The sequence below is a fragment of the Salarias fasciatus genome, chromosome 4, assembly GCF_902148845.1.
Source record: "Salarias fasciatus chromosome 4, fSalaFa1.1, whole genome shotgun sequence".
NCBI lineage: Eukaryota > Metazoa > Chordata > Actinopteri > Blenniiformes > Blenniidae > Salarias > Salarias fasciatus.
Window position 1 is genome coordinate 883,989 of NC_043748.1, and position 23,503 is coordinate 907,491.

The following is a 23,503-nucleotide window of genomic DNA, read 5'->3' on the forward strand; positions in this document are numbered from 1 at the left end:
TTCACAGAGCTCCGCTGTCGTCGTTTTCAAAGTAGCGTGATTTTACTGTTCAGTCGACTCACGCGGTTCATGGCCTCGACTTCTGGTCTGTGACTGTTTGAGAACTTGAGAGTGTAGAGGTTTATTTACTGTCTGACTAAACATTGCAGCTGCTGAAGATGAAAGCGTCAGTAAAGACTCCACTGAAGGAGTCCTTTCTATTTATTTGATGTGATTTTCTTCTTCTTCTTTCTTTTTTTTTTTTACACACAAACAGAAAGCAGAGTTTGGAGTTTGGACTCTAATAACCCGAGGTGGCCCCCGTCTCCTGAAATCTTTGTGCTGTGATTCGCTGAGAAGTGAAACTTTTCCATCACGTCTCCGTTTAAGCGCCGTCCCGGACTTAATGCACACTAATCGCCACTTGTCCGTCTAAAACTCTGAAGCGGAGACGTTTCTGTAATGGCCTGAGTTGTGACAGAAAGGAAGCAACTAATTTGTCACCCGACGCGTCGTCTTAAAGCTCTTTGATGTTTACATGGACCATCGGCTGTAAATTGAGCCAAATTTACTTGGCTTATGGTGGCAGACTGAGGGATTATGGGAGCTCAGCAGCCTCAATCTCCTCATTCCATCTCTGCGCTGTCTGCGCTCTGACATGTTTACACATACATATTTTCTAAGAGGCTGCATACGCCCGCTCGGAATTAAAAAAGCAGAAGCTTCTGGCGGCGTTTGGGCTGAAATGTGCTGATATTTCTCCGTAATGGATGTTTTTCTGCACTCGTCACATCGGCATCATGAAAGGATGCATGGGTCGCTCTGAAGGTCGGTTTTCTAATCGACTTCATGACAAAGAGCTGCTTCCATGAGATGCTTTATTCTGTTCCTCCATTCGGAGTTTGAGCTGCAGGCTGAAAGGTCAGGGTTTGAAACCCACTGAGGTTTGCAGCAAGGAGGGAATGGTTAAACATCCCGATCTGCTGTAAGGAATCCAAAAAGAAGCAGCCCAGACACGGTCGCCGTCGCTCTCCTCGCCCACAGCGAGCCGCCATTCTGCTCGATCGCAGCTCGATCAGCCTGCGTCTCTTCAGGAATAATTCACTCCGGCGGCGGAGCATCAGAAGCAGGTCATGGATCCAAAATCCAAATTCGAAGCAATTATCATCACACCTTCCTTGTTCTGCGCTGGCTGCAGACTCTCCGCTCTGCCTCCAGCACATCAGAAGACACCGAACCGACGGAGCGTCGCTCATCTCTGTGCTTCCATTCATTTTAACGTAGCCGTGAAGTTATCATGTGCAGCCAGAAGGACAACCTTTAAAAGCCCAAAGTACATAATCAGGAAGGAAGATTCTTTGCAGTTTTGATCTGAGAAAAGGTAGAAAACCCTTCAGCTCTTGACTGATCCCATTTTCCCTCCACTTGCGTTTCAGCGAGGCGGGACAGTGATATCCGCTAATAGCACACTCCAGCCTGCTCAGCATGCAGAGTCTCTGGCTTGAGTGTACTTTGCATTGTCGCATTTCCAGCATGAGCACACTCTGTCTGTATATTTATATTTATAGCAGGAACCTGCACAGAGACGAGTATTAAGTGTGGAACTGGGAGGCGGTGAGTGACCTGCAGTGACGGAGGCAGGACGCAGTCTGGAAGCTTCATTTCTATTTCAATCAACTGTAACTCCGTGTTTTTTTTTCCTCAGTAGATACAGAAAACTGAAGGCTGGAGTGAAGCGGCGGCCTGCTGAGATATACTGCCTGCTGTTTTCACTGAGCAGTGACAGTAACAGAGAGTTATTCCACATTGTATCAGCAGAAAATTAAAGCGATAAATCATTTCTACCTGTGCGCTCGGTAAGACGGTAACAACAACCTTGACTTGTGGATAAACACCCAAACACCATTTACCGGTGTTGACACCCTGAAGAAATGCAGGAATATTGATTATTTACAGAAATGGAAGGAATAAAAATGTTCTGGAATGTGTGAATGTGAAGAACCTCTGCATGCAGAGTGCGCTCCGTCTGTGAGTTTTGTATAATTGTCGACATAATTTGGTTCATTTTCAGCCAAGTTGGCTTTTTTTTTTTTTTCTCCATATTTCCTGCATATCGTGCATAAAATTCAATAATGGATCCGTGAAGGGATCATCGTTCCTGTGGGAAATGCTCGCATGCATTCAGGCTTAAAGCAGCTGTAATGTTGAAATGATGCGCTCATGCAGAAAAGCAAACCTCTCTCGTTTAATGCTAATCAAGCAGCCGGATTGTTCGATTCAGATCTATTCAGCAGGACTGCAGACTGCAACATAAAGAACATGAAGACAAATTAAAACGCGACAGAGGAAATAAACACAGTGTGATCAAAAGTCAAAGCCTTCATTAAATATTCATGTTTTAATAAAAATGTCATGAATTTAATAACTTCATGCAGAAAAGTGTTTTATCTTGTAAAGACAGAAAATCTTCCATTAAAGGTGCTGTAGGCAGGATTTTGCTAGTCAATGCTAATTTTTCTGTGTTTTCTTTGGATTAAATGTTAGAGTATCCATTGATAATCCTTCAGGAGTGTAGCATAACTGCACTACCGCGAGGGCGCAGTGTTTCCATCTGTCTCTGTTCTGAGCGGAAAAGGAATCTCGAACAGCTCCAGGTATCTTTGACCAATCAGAAGAGCAGCTGAGGCTCTAACCGTGATTCGTCGAGGGGCGTTTGTCGCACGTTCTTGTGGGAGGGGCTTAACTTGCATAAGGGCGTGATGTCAGAGAAAAAAAAGACAGGATTGGCTGTGCTGGGTTTCATTCACCATCTTTGATGGGTCGAATCGCCATCTTGTTTAGGTAACCCTAAGCGAGATGGCGGAGATGCGAAATCCTGCCTACAGCACCTTTAAGTGAAATTTACTATTTCGAAGTGGAAACTTTGATCTTACTGTCAATTTATGTGTTTATTAATTTTTTCTTTATTTGATAATGATGCAAGAGAACTTTCACAATAAAAAATGAATTAGTAGTAGGGAAAGACCAGATTTAAGAGAGAATATCTCCCTCACAACAAATTACAGATTGATTTTTAACTGTATAATTTCAGATTTATAGCAAAACCCCGGCACTGAATCCAACCTGATGAAACCAGATTGTGATTTTCTGACATTTCTTTTAACTCATCTAATATCTCACTAATGTCCTCAAACGTCCAGCAAGAGTTTGGTTTACCCACAATTCACCAGTAAGATAATCAATGTTAGCCATACTGTTCATTGAGAGCGTCAGATTATTCAGGGATGTGTTGAAAATGGAAACTGTGTGGCTGCACATTCAACAGAGGCGGGGAACTTTGAACGACATGCTATGAAATTAAAGAGGATTTAAACTCCGCGATTTCTCGGCGAGCGATCTGTGAAATTTGGCGATAGCGATTGGTCCGCTCGGAAGACGCAGATAAGGAGGAGAGGCGGAGAGAGCGTGCAGTCCTGATTTAACGAGCACCGCTGCTGAGTGGATCAGGACAATATCGAAAGGAACATCTCCTCATTGTTCCCACTGTTGCATGATTAGAACATGAGAAGGCCTGAGAGGACGAGGAGGAGGAGGAGGAGGAGGAGGAGGAGGAAGAGGAGGAGGAAGAGGAGGAGGAAGAGGAGGAGGGCATGCAGAGGCCGAAAGTGAGGACGGATTAGGATCAGATATGAGCACATGGTGGATGTGTCGGTTTAAACAGGGCTTATTATGCAGATTTTTTTACATCTTTGATTCCAGAGTTCACAGTTCCAGACTTCTGGATCTCTAATGTTTCACCCTGGTGAAGTTATTGATAATATATCCAACCAGCTGATACCGAGACTTGATCTGTTTAGTGTTAGAGCATTGTATAGGTGTGTGTTCAGATTCCCAAAGTCATAATCAGGCCATCTGACTTCTATTATCATTTAGAAATGAGGCAAATTTATTCTATTCCAGAAAGATGAACACAAAATGTGACAGCAGACAAGTGTAAAGAGAGAAGCTGAAAGTTTGACGAGTTCATTCATTCATAGTTCAACACTGAAACACCAGTTGTTGGTAAAATGTTCCAAACAAGTCGTCCTTCTAGAACTTTCCTTACCTTCACTCAGTTCTTTTGAACTGTCGTACTTTTCTCTTAAAGCGCCGCGACGCTCTGGATCTCAGTTTGTCACTTTCGGCTCTTTCTGTCCATGTTCCCACTGATCTCAGGACGTACTTAAGCTGAACCGCTCTTCCATTGTTTTTGACTCAGCGGCTTCAAAGCCTCCGTCCTGCGGAGAGAGAGGCAGCGATTCCTCCTCCTCCTCCTCCTCCTGCGCTGCTCCTGCTCTCCGCCGGCCGGAGGTCTCAGCGAGGCGGCCGCGTGAATATTATCCACCTTCAAAAAGCTTCTGTCGCTTCTGTCTGTCAGTCCGTCAGCGTGCCCCCCTCCGAGGGGGTATTAAAATCCCACCACCTCCTCCTCATCATCCCCACACACACACACACACACACACACATCCCCACCCCCCGCTGTGACCCAGTTTGGAGGGGATGAGGGGTAAGTGAGGACCATTGTGAGTACCACGGGGAGGAAGGCAAGATGCTCTGCCTCCTCGCCGCTCTCCCTTTCAGGACGAGCTCACACTTGGTTAAACACACACACTGAGGAGAGCGAGCGGCCGGCCAGCCCCGCGCTCCGTCTCCAGCCTTTCTCTTCCTTTGAACCCGAGTGACGCCGCCGCCGCCGGTTCGGGGTCGGGGCTGTCGGACGTCGGTGGAGGTGAGGGGTGTGTGAAGAGGTCGGAGGGGGGTGAGGGGACGGAGATGAGGGGCCCCCGCCGGGGACGCAGCGGACTCTGTACCTGGCGTCCAGGAGTGAGTATGCTGATTCATCACTTTGGTCCGTGACTTTTAACCCTGCGAGGGGATTCAAGGAGCTGATTTCCCTTTCTAAACTTTATCGTTATTTTTTCCTAACAAGGTCTTTTTCTCGCATTTTCCTGGTGTGAAGTTGAGTAATAATAGTAAAAAAAAGGCACAGATGCCCAGAGAGCGGCTGCTTCTGCCTCAGAGATTCTTCCTGTAACATATGGAACCGCTTTGACGGTGTGTTTCTTCCCTTCGGACACCAGTAATGAGGGATTTCTTTTTTTTTTAAATCATTATTTTCCCACAAACGTTGAGGAATAGCCGGTTCCGCCGTCTCGGCGCGGACCTGGTCTCTGGCTCCGGGCCGGGGGTCCAGGTCGGACCACCCTCCGCCGGTTCTCGCCTCATCCTTCCATTCTAACCCCGGTCCGTTGTTCTAGCAGTCAGGAGCCCAAACTGGGCCAGATGTCCACTCAACTCTCTGGAATTCATAAGTTTGTGTTTCATGGCTGTAAACATTGATCACTCTGCAACTAAGTTTAACTTCTGTGTGAGTGTGTGTTAGAGTGTGTGTGTGTGTGTGTGAATAGATGAAACATCCAGTCTGGTGGAGACCAGTCTATGAAATTAGAATTTCATCTGTTGGTGTTTTAATCACTTCAGGAACTCTTTTGAACAAAGTTCCTCTGCAGAAACCCCCCCTCCAAAACAAAAAAAAAGAAAAAATAACAACAGACAACCAGAAAATGTTGATAAGTATTCCATTTTTAGCCAGGCGAGGGTTTCTTCAATGGTTGAAATGTCTCTGCGTGCCAAACAAAGCAGCTTATAAAGCCTCTTCAGAGGCTGCGGAGGGAGACACCATCAGAGAAACCCCCCCCCCCACTGCGTTTCAAATCCCAGCGTTCGCCAGCAGAGCCGCTACGGTGGTTATCTCTGCTCGGATCAGTTCCTAAAGCCGGATGCTGACCTTTTGGTGGCAGAAGTTTGTGTGTGCAGCCTTTAACCCGTGTGTGGCGCTAATGGACGGATATCTGGGTTTGATGCGGGTCAAGAGGTCAGAGTGGAAAGTGACCCTCAGACTGTCTCCAAATCAGCCATCCAAACCTATTTCCCATTAGTAAACGTCTGATGATCAGTCGCTCAATAGAACCGCTCTACTGTCAGCCTGCAATCCGGACTCCATTGTGTTTCATTTTCCATCTCGTCCCGCTTAATTATGAACTTCGCCGTCTGCCTTTATTAGGGGGAAACAGGTGTTTCTTTTGAGATGATTCAGCTCCATAAAGACAGACCGTTACATCTCCGCACAATGCCGAGCACAAAGCGGCGAGAGCAGCTCTGAACTCATCAATATGTGGAAACTTTTCTTTTTTTTCCTGGAGCGTTCCTGATTAAATTTCTCCTCGTATAAAATTCCAAAACGTGACTCCACCACGACAGCAGATGCATAATCTTGAGTGAAGCCGCGCCTCAGACCCTCCTCGCGGTTTTCCAGTGAAATCTGCCGAACGCTTCCAGCAACGCTAAATGAACCTTTTGGAGTCAACAGGTGTGAAGTTGATGTGGAAGAAAGGAGATAAAGAAGCGGCGCGGCTCTTTCAAGGTTGACAGGCGCTCCTTTCTTTGAACTTTGAAGTCTGAAATATGCAAAGTGACACGAGGCTTTTATTTTCAGCCGTGAAAAAGAAACAACATCAACAGCTGCAGGTTTCTGCTGGAGGGCTCGCTTTCTTTCAGGTTTTGTTCATTTTTGCATAAATTTGTGGCGTCAGACTGATTTTTATTGACTTTATTTCACCTCACTCAGTAAACCAGAAATATGATTAAACGACAGTGTGTGAGAGCGTGATTGAGAAAAGATGAAGTCTGATTAGAAATAAAGATGAAAGAGACAGTGTATAACACAATTAAAACATTTTTATAAAGTAGTTCTAGAGCTGTACCTGCATTATGAAGTCCTCCTATCAGCTGCTGGCATCAGGAAGCCTCCAGGTCTGCAGAGGTGAGAAGCAGCGACCGGCTTTACTCCTCAGACTGTTATTGATTACTCCCAGTGCTTCACCTCGTCTCATAAATAAGCCTGCTGGATGGAGACACCTCTGTTAAAGCGCATTAAAATAAGTCAAAGTCAAAGTCAAAGCCAGCTTTATTGTCCGTTGTTGCTGTTCGTACACCAAGACTCGCTGTGGAATCTAAAGCTCGTCTCGCCTGATCTGCCATACACACAGGACATGAAAAATACACAGTATTAGCAAAATATATCAACCAAGGAATAAGAAAATGAGAATATGTGCAAGAAAACTGAACAAAACAATTAAAAAAAAGAGGTAATGTGCAAAATCTAATACAATATACCACAAAATGTGCAATGTAATATACAGTATAGGCTCTGAATGGCCGTCAGAGTCAGAATCACTGTCAGCTACTGCTCCTCAAGTCACACAGTAGAATCAAAATACCGTCTGGCAGTGTCTCCCACTGCGTAAACATTCAAACACAGCGAATAAAAAGGTTTTTAGATAATTGAAATATCAACTACACTTTAATTTTAGGCTTGGGTATCAATAAGAAGAGCAGCACCATGCTGTAGGGTAATGGGAACTTGCGACATATGTTTGAATAACGTCATGATTTCAACATCTTTACAGACTTTATCTCATCCAAACTGTGTTACACGTCTTAAAAAAATAGGAGAATCAAGCAAGTTGAAAAACAAATTAATCAAAGTTGTGTCAGTACATGGTGTGAAACACTCTCAGTGAAATGAATAATCATGTTAAAGCAGCCAAGTAGCTGTAAAATGGGTTCATCCTGATCAGATTTAGATGCATGGAATCAATATTTTGTTCCAATATTTCACCATCCACCATATTCTATACATACTTTTAAATCTGTATTTTATGGCTGTTATGAAACTTCCGCCGTTAGTTTATAAAGAATACAACGAAACACTGAAGTGCAAAACATGAAAGAAAGACGTTACATTTGAGGACATTTTTAAAACTGAATCAAAAAAGAATCTGATGAGAAATTCCCCGTCACTGATGTGGAACGTCGCCTACTGTCAGTCACTAAAAGCTACAAGGGAGTGATCATAATCACATAAAAGTGTAAAAAGAAAAGAAAGAAAGTGAAATAAGCAGTCTTTTAGCGGCAGCGGTCCAAGAACAGATCCTGGCTGAAGAGAGGCTGACGGCACATTTTTCCTGGACTTTGCTTTCAGGTCGTTACAATCACTTTAGGAGCGCTGAGGGAGATGTAATTGATCGTTACCATGATGAAGAAGCAGAATGGGCTAATGGGGAGCATCTGATGGAGAGAGGCTCCTCCACTGCACAGACGCACAATGAAATGCTAATTTTAGAAAGAAAACGTCGCGGCACAGCGGCGTTTTCACCATCCCCACGACTAAATATAAGTTATGTACAATAATAGAATCCCGGAGCGTCGCTGATGTGCCGTTTGTCTATAAATACACACATTATTCTGCTTCGCTTCACTGAAGTTCAGCCACAGGCTAATAAATCTATTAGCCTGAGATACACTCGTTATTTATTTCTGCAAATTTTATTATTTACAGTACATTTTTTGTCCAAACAGCCTTTGGCCTGTTCTTATTAATATGAATGTGCCTTTGTGTCTGCATAAGTTTAAAGCCAGGGACATCACATGTTTTATTTAGAGGAAAGAATAAATGAAGTGAAAAGTTTGTTTTGGAATTTTCTTATTTTCTTTTCTTGAACATTTCGAATCAAGACATATCTACTACACACAAAAGTGGTTAGAGTTTCCAGTGGGAGTGATATATGAGCACACAAAATATATTCATAACCACCCAGATTACAGTTCATTTATTAATAAAATGCTGCTCCATCAATTGAAGACGGACACTTTTTGTCATATGTATTTTCTGAAGATAATCAAGAGGAAAAATAAGTGGATTTTGAAAGAGAGATGGTTGGATGCTTTGAATAAAAGGAGTAATTTATTGGAAAAACAGTGTCATTTTTCCCAGCATGCTTTTTGTCCATGTCATTTTTCTATATAAATTTTGTTCAGTTTAGGACTATCTTGATTTTTTTTTTTTTATTAAACTGTTCTGGAATTGAGTATTTAGTAAAAGTTGTAAGAAAAAAGTGGGACAAATGTCAAATTAAAGAGAGATCAGTGGTGTTGATGTAAACTTGGGCAGGTAGAAGCTCCAGCCGGTTGATCCATGCTGGATCTTCACCTGTTGCGGAGCAGCAGCCTCTCCGGTGAGGCATGCGGTCGCAGTACGTCAGCCCCTTATGCAACCCCGCTCTCGCCCACCTCCGGTGGTCCCGTGCACAGGTTGCGTCCCGTGACGGGCTCGCTCCGGCCGAGGCTCGGCGCTCGCTCTCGGCCACGCGGTGACTCACGGCGGTGAACGAGGAGCGCCTCAGCTAACCCCGGCGCTGCGTTCCTCGTGCCTCTGCGTCCGGGGACACTGCCGCCGCCTCGCTCTCCGCCCTCTGTGGCGCTGTTGTGGCATATCGGAGAGACAGAAGCCAGAGAGCGAGGGGATCCTCGCGGTGTTGCTCACTGTCATGGCGTGAGGTTGTCATGTGAGGGCCTCTGTCCTCCGGAGCTGATCTTGTTCAACTTTGACCTTGTATTATTTTTTCCTGGTAAGGCCACGAGCCATGTCATGGACTCAGATGAATCAGAGCGACTGATACATGTGAGCTTGTCGACCTGTCCTCTCACAGATGTGACCTTTCGGGCTGGTGGCCATTGATCTTGCATCTGAACCCGTTTCGAGTTCTTTTGTTTCTCATCATATGAAATCACTGCATGTTTACACCAGGGGGGGGGGGGGGTTCCCTTGTTTCCTGGTTTGCAACTCTTGAAGCAAAGTCGGGTCTGTTATTTTTCCTGATGTTTCCTCATGTGAAATGATTCTTTGTCTCAAAGTAAGAGGCAGAGAGGCTGCCCGCTGTGCCTGCGCGGTGCTATTCAGGAGGCTGACTCACCTCGCCAGCTTAATGCACACAGTCAGCTCCTTACCCCTAACAGCCCCACTAGCTCCCGCAGACGCAAATTGGATGAGAAAGCAAAATGCCAGGTTATATGTGGCTGAGCACTGAAGCCGAGGAGCTGGGTGGCTGGGATGGAGCGCCTCCTATGGTCAGGAGGGAGACGCACAAGATACTCAATGTGGCGTAGAAGACCTTAGCTACGCTAATGTTCCTCTATGTCCTCCAGGTACAGGTTTGTCTTTTGTTTTAGATGACCGAAGGAGAAGAGATCATCTCTTGCCTTCATATTGAACAAATTTCAACAAATCTAATTTAATCTAATCTAATCTAATTTCAACAAATCTAAAGTAGTCTGGTTTCCTCGAACAGTCCAAAAAAAGATGCACGTGAGTTTAAATGCGAGGCGACCTGTCAAGGTTGTCACCGCCGCCCACTGTCGGCTGGAATCAGCAAGATAAATGGATGGATGTGAGTTTGAATCAATATCTAATATATCTGGAGACGTGTGAGTAATATGTGTGGGATATGTGGATCAGAAGGAGGTAGAATCCTAATGGTCTGCAAATCACACCCAGCACATACCAATTTCCCCCCATCTTCTGGACATGCTTTATCCGTCAGTTTGTTCACTGTGCACATGTGCTGTGTGGACTGTAGGACGATGATTTAATTAAAAAAAAAAAAAAAAAAAACCCACGTAGAGGAACAAGCAAATGTGACACAGAAATCTCTGAGAATAGTACAGAATAACCCTGCAAGTTTGAACTAGAACCATTCTTCCTCGATGGTAATAAGCTCCTGCCACAACTTAACTTTCATTTTCAGTTTCCGCTGAAATGGACCTGCTGTCATTTGAATAGTGAAAAAAACAAAACAACTGTGATTGCTACCATAAACTGCCATTACCAGCCAAATACCCATATATAGCGCACAAGGCTAATATTTAGATATCCGTCATTCATTTAGATTGATAATCTGGATAATCTGGAGCACTGAGCATTGCTGTTTGGACCAGCTCTAGCTGGAACCAGAATGTGATCCAGAAGGACAGACTGCTGAAGATTTTTATTTAAGAATATCATGTGTCTGAATGTGTTTTTAGTGTGTTTGCATGTGTTGTTAAACTGTTGGTTTTTTTCTTTTTATCCTAAATTTATTCAGTATATCAGTAGAAGCTCCACCTCCAGAGCGAATGTTTATTGTGAAGACTCGAAGGGAAAATCTCTGAATCTCCTGTTTGGCCTAACATTCACTAAAAAATGTAGCGAGTGAGGAGATGACAGACTTTCTTCCCTTCTGGAGCCTCATACACAGACTGAGGAGACACATGATGTTACTGTTACAAAACCATAATAAAGCAAATTTTGCACATTATGGCACCTTTAAAGAGGAGCAGTCCCATGTGGCAGAGTGGAAATATGATATAAATCCATTACAGGCAAGTACAGAAATCCAGCAGAAATGAATGGCAGAAAGAACACAGGAGATCCCGTGCTGACAAAACATTGCCTCGGCACATTAAACTGTCTGAGGGCTGTGCTGTAATATTAAATCAAGCATTTTAACCTTTGTAGCTGCCTGTTTTTCTCTGAGCAAATCTGGATATTATTAGCTAAAGGACAAGTGTGCGGCACGGTCTGAGTTATGTAAAGAAAATTAATGATGTAATGCAGGAAAAGTCAGACGCCGCTCGACCATGGAAGGGCACTGCTGTGACTCTGTGTGCTTGTGGCAGGCGCTCGATCCGCCCCGGCCATGTGCTGCTTACTCATACATGTCGGTCACAGACGCTCTCCGAAAAGCGCGTGCCGGGTTTCGGCTGTTGCGCGCCCATTTGTCGGTATTCCACATACTTTGGTGTGTGTGTGTGTGTGTGTGTGTGTGTGTGTGTGTGTGTGTGTGTGTGTGTGTGTGTGTAAGCAGGAGGATTCCTGACGTCTCACCTCCTGCGTCTCAGCCGTTGTCCTTTTATGGTCCGAGTGATCGATACTCGACGCATACTTTATCACGAGCCTCCTTCAAAACATTCCCACCCTCTGGGCTGTGACTGGAGACACAAAGCAGAGGGGCTGGGAGTTCCTGCTCCTCTGCTCCGGGGACATTTTCCCTCTCGTCGGAGCTCCAGCTCGCTCCAGCTAAGCCCACAACCTGCTGGGTAAGGAGATCGTCCCTGGAAGCCCTTTAAACCCCAGCCTAAGCGAGCATTCATGGCTGGATTTTCCTCTCAGTCAGGCCAACAATGAGCCATGCGGCCGCTGCAGCTTCGTCTTGGGGAAAGTTCTGTGGAGGTGTCACACTCATCCCCCAAAGCCGGCCTGAGGCGTCGCAGCGTTTGGGTTGAGCTCCACCGCCGGAGCTAATGTGGGTCTGCTGCCCGAAATCCCGCTCCACTGGGTTGTGGCCGGCCACCTGCTGATTCTGCTGGTTCGGCTTGATGGCCTGAAGCCTCGGACTAACACACACGGGCAACATGTCCTTCTCCTCAAATGGCACACGCACACACACACACGAAGCGCAGGACGGCGCGATGCGATGCGCCATCCGACCAGAACAAACCCGCCAAGTTAATACAATCCTGAAAACTGCACCTCACACAGAAGAAGGCTCACTAAGAGGATTTATTCCCTCCAAAAGAGATAGGCTGTTAAATAAAATGTGTGTGCGTGTGTGTGTGTGTATTTCATGATAGCAAATTCCCTATTTGGATTATTTCGCCGCCTTCTCAGTGCCGCTTGATGGTATTTTTTAATACCGATATTCTTTTCAACTCTGCTTGGTCTCTTAATTCCCTAAAAAGCCCAAACTTGAAATTCCAGGGTTGTGTGCGCTGGATCCGTACGGATCAACAGATCACATTCAGGACGCATTGATTACTAGAGCTCAGAAAGGAGTAGTCGTTTTAATTAATTTCTTCGTCAGCCCCTTTTACATCCCACGTCTGAACTGGCACGGGATTAGCGCCTTACTGGGAAACATTTCAAAGAAATCCTTCCACATCCAGGGTGTCAAACTCATTATAGTTTAGGAGAACACACACGGCTCATGGTAACATTTAGACTGCGAATGACAAGTGAATACTATTTCACTACGATGGAAAATATGGTGAAATGTCCAGATCATCACGTTCGGTATATTTTCTCTTTATTTTGTTGCCTTGACAACTGTCAGAAATGACTCGGCGTTGTGCCTCATCATTCGTCGGAATCTCGTTTACGTTGCCTCACAGTCTTCCTTTTCTGTCTTTTCCCTCTGCAGAGTCTGTGAACAGGTGAGAGAGGGACACTGTCTGCCCCACTGTCCAGCGACACCATGAGCTGGAGCTTCCTCACGCGGCTGCTGGAGGAGATCCACAACCACTCCACCTTCGTGGGGAAGCTGTGGCTCACCGTGCTCATCGTCTTCCGCATCGTTCTGACCGCCGTCGGGGGAGAGTCCATCTACTACGATGAACAGAGCAAGTTTGTCTGCAACTCGGGCCAGCCGGGCTGCGAGAACGTCTGCTACGACGCCTTTGCCCCGCTGTCTCACGTCCGCTTCTGGGTTTTTCAGATAATCTTGGTGGCGATGCCTTCTCTCATGTACATGGGCTATGCTGTGAACAAAATTGCACGATTAGACGAAGCCAAAGGAGGAGCCGGTTCCGCCGCGGTCAGGTCTGCGGGAGGAGGGGGTTACACGCACAGGAAGCCCCGGAAAATCTGCTTTGGAGCCCGACAGCACAGAGGCATCGAGGAGACCGAGGAGGACCAGGAGGATGATCCCATGATCTACGAGGTGCCAGAGATCGAGCCCCCAAAAAGGCCACGGGACCCACTGCAGCCGACGCCCAGACCCAAGATCCGACACGACGGCCGTACGCGGATCCGGGACGAGGGGCTGATGCGGGTCTACGTTCTGCAGCTGGTGACTCGTACGGTGCTAGAGGCGGGTTTCCTGGCAGGCCAGTACTTGCTGTACGGTTTCCGTGTGACGCCGGTGTTCGTGTGCTCTTTGAAGCCTTGCCCCCACAGCGTGGACTGCTTCGTGTCGCGGCCCACCGAGAAAACCATATTCCTGCGCATCATGTATGGCGTGACTGTTCTGTGCTTGACTCTCAACGTTTGGGAGATGCTTCATTTGGGCATCGGCACCATCTGTGACATTCTTCGCCGTCGACGCTGCCCGCCCCAGGAGGACGAGTACCAGTTGGGCTTGCTGGGCAGCAACGGCAACGTGGAGGGCTCAGTAGGCGGGGCGGGGCCTGAGGCCGGCTCCGAGGGAGGAGTGGGTGGAGACGGCGCCGCCGATTACGTTGGATACCCCTTCTCGTGGAACACCCCGTCAGCTCCACCCGGCTACAACATCGTGGTGAAGCCGGAACAGATGCCCTACACGGACCTCAGCAATGCCAAGATGGCGTGCAAGCAAAACCGGGCAAACATTGCCCAGGAGGAGCAGCAACAGTTTGGCAGCAACGAGGACAATTTCCCGACTGGAGGGGAGGCCCGTGTGGCCCTGAACAAAGACATGATCCAGCAGGCTCACGAGCAACTGGAGGCAGCTATCCAGGCCTACAGCCAGCAGCACCGGGCTGAGGAGCAGCTCGGGGACAACCAGGACGACAAGCCCCAGAGTAACATTATCCAGGCCCAGCCTCAGCCACAGCCGCAGCCTCACAAAGAGCGCAAACACAGGTTCAAGCACGGTAAGGGAGGCAGCAGCGGCGGAGGCAGTAGCAGCAACAGCAGCAGCAGTAAATCAGGAGAGGGCAAGCCCTCCGTATGGATTTAACCCCGAACAAAGTGACGAATCTCACAGACATGTATATATCACAGACTGGACGGTGAACTTTTGCAGTCTTTTCCGAACGTTGAAGCACCACTGTGCCTTAAAGAATCCTGCAAGCTGGAGAAAATGTGTATTTGTGAACAAAGGTGTGCTTCTTTAAAGAAGAAGAAGAAGAAGAAGAAGAAACAGGTGATGTTGCAGCTGACAAAGTGTTTTGTCTGGGCGATCACTGTCTAACTTGAACCGTCACACCAGTACAACCTGTGTTAGGCTACAGTCTGTCGTTTACATGTCTCCTTCCTTCCAAGTTGTCGGGCAGATTATTGACCTCTGTTGTCTTCCTGTTCCTCCTGTCTGAGGGATTTCAGCTTTGGAAGATTACAGAATCATAATGAGCTCTCTAGGAAACTACGTCGATCTCAGATTATGCTCAGCTCATGTTCTGTCCACTTCTCTGCAATGAGTTCATCGGTATCCTGATTCTCTGGGTATCCGAATACATCAGAACTAAAGCAGCCATCACAGTACAGGATGCTATATGTTTGCAGCCTAAAGCAATGACTTGGCACAGTGTTGTGGTAACGAGAACACCGTTACAACATAAATGCAATACGATGTAATGTAATTCAGTGACAGCGCCCGAAGCAGTGACTTTATAATGCAGCGAGAACATCACCTTCCTGTAGGCTGTGTCCTGTCTGTCACGTCTCTCTCTTCACAGCGCTACACTGCTGTGACTTTTTAGCATTTGACTGCCTGTTTGCGTGTGTGTGTGTGTGTGTGTCCTGTGTACTTTTTGCTAACACCAGCTGCTACTCAGGAAACAATGAGTAGGTAGAGCAGGTGTACTTCCATCCTGTCTACATCTGAAATTCCATGTTTTATTTTCCCCACAAAGGTGCATTAGCTATCGAGCTTTTATGCTTTTCTTTGTCCATTTCTTGACAAAGGCTCTTAATGGCTATAGGACAAGGCAGCCAGTGCTTCACTATCGCTCCATCTGCCTTGTAGCTGACTGCCCCCTGGTGGCACCTGAACTGGACCTTCCTTCACAGAGGAGTAGAAAACAGCTCTACCTGCGTTCGACAGCACCTTTACCAGCCGTAGTGTTCCCTTTCCTATGGATAAGACTTGTGTCACTCATGTCTTCCCAGTGTTCGATGCACAAAGGCTGCAATACCACCACATTGTAATGGAAACAGGTTCAAAGCCATTACTCTAATATCGTGAGACCAAACACTGTTTGTGTGATGCAAGTGTCAGTGCCAAGATTTTATACTCGGCTGCTACGAAGCCTGGTCGTTTGTAGCTTTGGAATACTGTGGCCATGCTACTCCAGTTGTGACAATATGCCTATGTAAGACCAACCCTTTTGTAAGAGTCTCCCTTTTTTTTAATTACAGTATGTGTTTTTAGTTTTTCTGAACAGAGTTGAAAATAGATCCGTTTTTATTTCAATTCAGTGTTTTGTATGAAAACACTCTTTTTCAATGACTCTCTTTTTTTTAAAGCAAGAAAAAAAAGCAAACATGGTCTTTTTCAAAATGAATTATCTGTATGAGTATTTATGGGTATTGTGATTTAAATTGCCTTCCAGTTGTAAAAAAAAAGAAGAAGAAGAAGAAGAAGAAGAAAATTGAACTATGAAGAAGTATATTTTTATAAAAAAAAAAAAAAAAAAGTCCGCTACAGTGATTCAAAGAAAAAAAAGTCAGTCTTCTCCTTGTATGTTGCAGTATTGGTATTTAATGTATGTAGCAACCTTCTGGGCTGTATTTTAATAAACAGTGTTACTCCTTTTCCAATGAATTTCTGAGATCAGCTGAACAGAAGTGCATGAGGGGAAAAAAAAAAGTGCCAAATTATTCAGACCATTCCAAGTTTTGCCCGGAGGAAGTTTTCCAAACAAGTTAGAACTGCTAAATGAGGAAGAGGAAGGAATCCGGGGAGACTCGCTCTCTCCGCTCTTGACTGAACAAATCTCATGTGAAAGATCTGCGTCTTTCTCTGCAAATTGTAAACTGGCCAAACAAAGTGTCCCCCGTGAAGCAGCGAGACCGAACACTGTGATGTGGCCTCCGTCCCATAAACATGCTGCTGGAGACGGCGGCGTGCTGGAGTGGAAAGATCCCGTCTGATTGGCCGGTTCTCCACAGGGCTCCCCGGCCGGCAGCAGACAGACATAAATCACCAGAAGTACTTCAGTCAGCTGTTACCCAATCGCAGATTGATGGCGTCTCGCCTGACGACGCCCAGATCCCAATAAGTTCCCCAGTCACTGTCAGCCCCGTCCCCCGGGGACAAATCAAACCTCATTAGGCTCTGCCACGCCGAGCACAGCTCCTCTGCTGCAGTATTTACAGCCGTCTGAGGAGGACAGGCTAAAGTGCACCATAAATGGTGAGCAGGACGGAGGCGGCTTCCCGGTAGACGAAGGAGTGTTTGTGTCCCGGTGCCGTGAGGGATCTCAGAGACCCCATCTGCACAAGTCTGCATGACTGGCAGCTTGGCCGCGCATCTTCACGTCTATTCTGAGCCATATGGCTCGGATTGAAGCAACAATAACAACAACAACAACAAAAAAACAAAACAGGGAGATGTGAGGAACTTGGCCAGCAAACCAGGTCAAAAAGAATTACCCTGTGGCTCCGTTATGTTTTTGTCTCGGCCTGTTTTCTCAGCTGAGTGACTGAGGAAGAAAGACAAGTGAGACGGAACAGGTCATCCCCGTCAGAAAGAGCTTTTTACAGCTTCATTCAGAAGGTTCAAATGTTTTAAACCAAACCGTTCCAGCAGCAGGACGAAGGCTTCGCACAGCCCACTGCACCTCAGCAGTCAGTGCTTTGACCTCTTTCTTTTCTTCGGTCTTTGGCCACAAAATATCCACAAAACTTATGACATATTGGACGTAATGCTGTCAACTTATATCAAATGCTTCAAACTTACAGGTTAAGCAAGTCTTATGGTCGAGTGTCTATTATAAAACTCCCCACTGAGCCAAATTCCTTCTGTACAACATGAGGAGGAGCACGTCTCGCAGAAGTCAAATCACCCTAAAACTTATGCAAAGAAGAAATTTCTGGTTGAATGAGAGATTTCCTGTTTTTCATATGAGATGTTATTGGTTATTTGCAAGCTGTGAACAACAATGTCTCCTGCTAGTTAGTTAGTCATTCATTAGAAATGTCAATGAAAAATCTGCAATTTTTCTGTTCTAATTAACTGGTTGGTTTCACATTCAAATTAAGCCGATCTTTATGAAACAAGGCATCTCAGAGCCCTGAATTCTTCCTGATCCTCTTCCCCACGTGGTGAAAACCAGAAGATCTTAAAGGGATACTTCAACATTTTAGCAAATTGGCCCATTTAGTGCAATTCCTTAGTCCTTAGAACACCAACAAATAATATTGTAGCGTTACGACATTGAAGCAAATACTGGGAACTACTTTTTCTTTTGAAATCACTACGCCCAGACGCCATGTTTAGTAAGTAGTTCCGTCTTAGCAATCTTCGTATAAACAACTCAATCTGGTCATTTTGCTTTAATATTCCACAGCGTAGTGAATGTGCGGATTATAACGTGTCCACCAAAGTGTTTTGGGGTTGTTGGATTGTGTATTTGATGAGTTTGACGAGGGGGAACAAAAATACCATTCACTTCCATTGTGTCCGTCCCGAAAACCTTCCCCGACTCACCGCTGGATAAACAACAGCTCGCCCTCACAAAAAAGTAAGTATGCTGTTCGAAATGACTAAGGAATTGCGCTAAATGGGCCAATTTGCCAAAATGTTGAAGTATCCCTTTAAGTTTTCGGGACTTTTGGCTCCAGCAGTGTTTCACAAATAGCTCTACAAAACTGCAGGAGTATTTGGTATTTCTTAACACTGATCGATGAAAACAGCTCTGTCAGAAAGTGACCTGAAACGAAGATGCGCCCTAAAGTGGATGTATACACTTTGAGATTATTTTTTATGCTTATTGAATATATGTAATTAAGTGAGAATTAAAATGAGCAGGAGTGAGTGGTTTCTTCCAGGATTCGAAGCTTTCTTGGATGTATAAATGCATGCACTGGGTTTTTGGTGGAAATGGAAAGCAAATCAAACTGGTTGCGTCACATCAGGGATGCCACAGTGTCAACCGTCAGCCCGCATCAAAACAATCTGTGTGTTAATAAGAGTGTAGTGAGGCTGTGCCGTCTCCCCAATATGTTTCTTATAGTCAGTACTCCAGGACGTGACCATTATTACTGTTGCAAACTCAGATTCATGTGTGTCTTTGTGTGTTTTCTATGCCTTTTTGCAACATGTACACTTCTTTGAATGCCACTCCGGTATCCTCTGGCAATTTTTTTTTTTCATATTGAGGAATACAACTGATTTGCATGTGAAAAAGGCCTATTTTCCTAAAAAAAATAAATGAATAAATTGAAAAAAAAAATACATATTGAGCACAATCTGTCCATGTTTTGTGTTGGGTTGACACAGAAAACGGAAATGAGAGTCGTTGGTCCCTCGATACACACACTGAGGCCCTGTTGTCAGTGTGAGATGTGTGTTTGATTTTGATTGTTGGAGAGCAGGAGGTCTCCCCAGTCCTATCAGCAGAATTACAGAGGCTTCAACTGATGTTGTGTCACTGACTCCGAACAACGTGGAGCGCCGACGAGATGCCACTTCCACTTCCTGTCAGCCTGTCATTCTGTTTGTCACCCTGGCAGCTCAATCAGCGGCGGTGAGGGGAGAACATCTGAGTCTGTGAGGCTTTTAAATCACATTAATGCATTATGAATCCAATGTTTGTTCCAAATAGCCCGCGACCCGAAGCGCTTCATTATCCCCGACAATACCAGCAACTCTTCAATCCAGGCCAAACCACGGAACATGTCCAGAAAGCATTCAAAATGAGAGTTTACTTTAGTGGCTTCACGGGAAAACTCCCTGAAGAAGAGATAACAGAGGCCTCAATGGAAAGTATGTTTTTGTAATTTGCTGGGGTAAAAAACAAAAAAACAAAAAACAAAACAAGTTCCCTGGAGAGATGGGCCAGTGGGAAGAGAAGTGCTGCAGCTGGATGTACAACCAGGTCACTGCTGCTATGATAAGAAATCCCGGGAGCAAAGTGTGGGATGGCAACTTGTGGCGGCGGGCTCGCTCCTCTAAAAGGAAACAAGCATTTCATCCCCTTCACGGCCTCAGCGGCTGGACGCGCTGACCGGACATGAAAGCAGTGACAGAGACAATAAGCACCTGCTACTGCTACTGCTGGCATGAGGGGACACACAAAATGAAACCCTTAGTTTAGCAATTTATGCAGGATATACTGCATGTTACAGCATTGGGGCTCAATATTATGCATATCAGAGGTCCTGGGGAGCTCCTGCTTTAGATATATTCCTGTTTCAATGCTCCTAAATATATCACTAAGACCCTAAAAAAGCAACAAAGAGCTCCTCATTGTAATCAGGCAGCAGTGAGTAACCTAAAACAGATAGAGGACCCATCCTTGGTGTGTTGACAGTATCTTACAGAAGTGATCCAACTAGCGAGAAATGGTGAAACTTGTGATTTTGGTCAGTTTAATCTTTGTCAACACTTCGTGCAAATTTAGTGTGGTTCCATATTTAAATGGACCAAGAGATTTTCCTGCTTTCAGCAAAGCAGCTGAACCATGTTAGCTTTTTATCCAACCAAATCTCTGAAACCAGACAAAACCATGCTGAAGCTTTTTAGCTCATGTGACCATGTAAGGTAGCAGGCATTAGACTTTCATGTATTGTAATTTTTTAAAAATATACACACTTTCATTTCATTCTCTCATTTGACAGCATGAGTGATGAAAGGCATAATGAATCCCCACAAGAACTAACCACACACTGTCAAATGTTTTGCTGTCTGGAGGAGAGGACAAGATCCCGACTGAAAAAACATCCAATTTATTAGTTCTGGTCAAAGTTGACAGCAGCATGAAATGGCATTTAGTTCACAGAAAACCTGAACATTGTTTTCACGACATCTTTCTCAGGTAAACACATGAAATAAGCTTCACAGATTAGCTACAACAAAACACCTTTCAGAAGCTGATATCGTTTTGAGACTGCTGCGTGAGTTGTTATCTCCAGAACACGTTGAACCATGTTGACATTCAACAGTGCATTTTTCAAGCACAAAACCCCCATGTATGGTTGATACGGCTGTCTCATTTTAACTATAATAGCGATAATAATAATCTATCTCCTTCAATCTCCCTACTCTAAAAAATGTGTTTGTGTGTATGAATTTGTGTGACGTCGTAGGGACATTGTTTTTCACAAATGACCCTTAAAAATCTGTTGTACAAGCAGAATATGTGCACATTATAATACTCAAGGAGGTTTACAATTCCCACAACCAGACCCAGATTTGGCATAAATGAAAGATCAACAGTAACAAGGGAGCATGAGGCGGATGACGGACATGAGCTGTTAGTCGAATGGGCGGTGGTCTGACGATGACAGAATGACGCTGGGTTCTGCATTTGCTAAAGGTGGAGCTGGTGTCTACAGCATGTTTTGGAGCGTTCTGCTGCACATTCATCAGAACAACACGACTCCTGGTAGGTCTCTTTAAAAGGCCTTCGAAGGTCTGTGCACAACGTCATAAAGAAGGGCTGCAAGAGGATTGTGGGGACATAATGACTTTTTTTTTTTAGCTATATTTTTATTGAACAGAAAACACAACACAAACCACAACATTCCTTGACAACATCACAAAGTATAATCTTACAGAAAGAAAAGTAGCCACAGAGAGCAGAGGGAAACAAACAAACAAACAAACAAACAGAAAAGCTACTGAGGCCCAGGGAGCCTAAAAATAAAAATCAATGAATACATAATAATTACAGCAAAGACGTTACAACAGCGTGAGATTTCCCTTATTCTGAAAGATATCTTGCTATAAGTAGCCACCTTCTTGCAAAAAACATCAGGCTTCAATTGTAATTGAGCAGTTAAAGCCTCCATTCCATACACCTCCCTCAACTTGTGTTTCCACTGTGTAACTGTAGGTGGCAGTGGATTCATCCAATTTATTGTCACCATTTTCCTAGCAGTCATCAAAAGCATATGTCTCAGGTACTTTTGGTTATCGGTATACATATCAGGAGTTAGATCGAAAAGAAACTGACTTGGGATGAATAATAAATCAATTCCCATAACTTTATCTATTTCCCTCTTTACCCCATTCCAAAAAGAAACCATCATCGGGCAAGACATGACTTTTTCATGAAAAAAAACAAAAAAACAAAATCACACAAAAACGTGACTCATTCAGCAGTGAGTATTTATGAGAATGAAGTCCTGATTACCCAACAAAGAAGACTGCATGTATTTTAATGATTCATTATGAATGGTCCTTGATAGATTGATGTGATGCATTCAGTCATTCTTCCATTTGTAGAAGTCAAAAAGACAATTCATCCCACTGAATTGAGAATAAATGTGGAAACTGTAATTAAACCTATAATTAATTGACACCAAAGGAGTCAGATAATTTTATTGAATTATTTGGAATATTGGTTTAGCAATTGTTTCTTTTGCTACTTTTACATTTTGTGTTCAGATTAAAGAAGATGCTGCCAGGATTGCCTGATCTGAGACAAAACCAGACAAACAGCCACAAAGGACCTCCATGAAACCACAGCTTTAAAAATGCCAAAGCATCCTAATGCATGTGCTCTGCTTGTAAAGTCCAACAGTGTTGCTGTCAATGCAAAGAATACAGAGGGTTATTTTCCAAATTAACTGCTCTGAATAAACTCTTACACAGTAACCAACGTTTTAGTATTTATTCCTGCTACAAGAGAAGGAAAACACCTGTCAGACAGGTTGTGTTGCTCTGCAGTTAAATCTGTGGCCACCAGAGGGCGACCTCCTTTAAAAGAAACAGGGCTTCAAGAAATGAAAGACAATATTTTCTGCCAGTGAGGGTCTCAAGAAAAAACTTTGTTGCTTTGCTTTACATCTTAAGACATGTCCCAGTGTTTAAAAGGTTGAAAAAAGAAAAAAAAAAGAAAAAAAAAAACCCAAAACATTTAGTCAAAATCCTTGAATGACAAAGACTGAGTAAAAAAGATATTAGCATTTAGAAATGAATCTAAATATGTATAAAGAAAGAACACATTTAAAGGTGCATTAAGGAGTTTTTCAACTTTAAATATGTTACACATTTTTAATGATGTGTATAATGTGCCCTGATATATTCATTGCAAGTGCCGCTAACAGCGCTAAATCGTCATTTGAAAGTTGCAGTGCCAGTCCGGCACCAGCATTTTTTGGGGGAGAATTTGAGAGAATGTGATGTAATGCACGCTCCCGCTGGCCTGATTTCTTTAAATTTCGTTTTGTCCGCCATTACTCCGCCAGATGCTTAGTGAGCAACAACTGAGCAGGAGCTTCCAGAAAGTAAGAAAAGACTGGCTTCTAGCACTGCCACAGCTCCAGCAGACTCCACCAGGTAAAAGAAACTTAAATTTTACTCGAGTGCTACTAAAAGAACGAGGAAGGAGTTCCCCTCTTCCGTGCACGCAAGCCACAGGCGCGAGTGTTTCACTAAGCTGTATTACGCCCAAGGCCTGCAGGGGGCGCATAAAAAGTACAAACTCCTTAATGCACCTTTAAGTTTTAAAAGGCACAATGGCTGATTTGGTACAACCCCCCCAGATGTACCGATATAAATATTTTACTGAAATAAAATAGATATTTCATGATGCTGTTCACACATTTCATTAACCTGTTTTACTCAGAGTTGGCTCATGCAAACACAACACAACATAAAAATAAGAAAACCCTATCAACAACATGTCCATATCACATTTAATGAATGAATAATCATCCATGCACTCAAGATTCACTTTAGAA

General features: G+C 44.5%; 1 protein-coding gene across 1 annotated transcript; it reads left to right on the forward strand.

Annotated features, from left to right (window-relative positions):
- The first annotated feature begins 13,099 nt into the window (after positions 1–13,099).
- gjc1 (gap junction protein gamma 1) lies at positions 13,100–15,085 on the forward strand. Its single transcript, XM_030089710.1, has one exon. It carries the CDS (start codon positions 13,149–13,151, stop codon positions 14,607–14,609), a length of 1,461 nt encoding a protein of 486 aa, XP_029945570.1. The 5' UTR covers positions 13,100–13,148; the 3' UTR covers positions 14,610–15,085.
- Positions 15,086–23,503: the final 8,418 nt, after the last annotated feature.

What these genes read in the sequence shown, in the direction of transcription:
- gjc1 (XM_030089710.1), top strand. Translation starts at nt 13,149, where the DNA reads ATGAGCTGGAGCTTCCTCACGCGGCTGCTGGAGGAGATCCACAACCAC.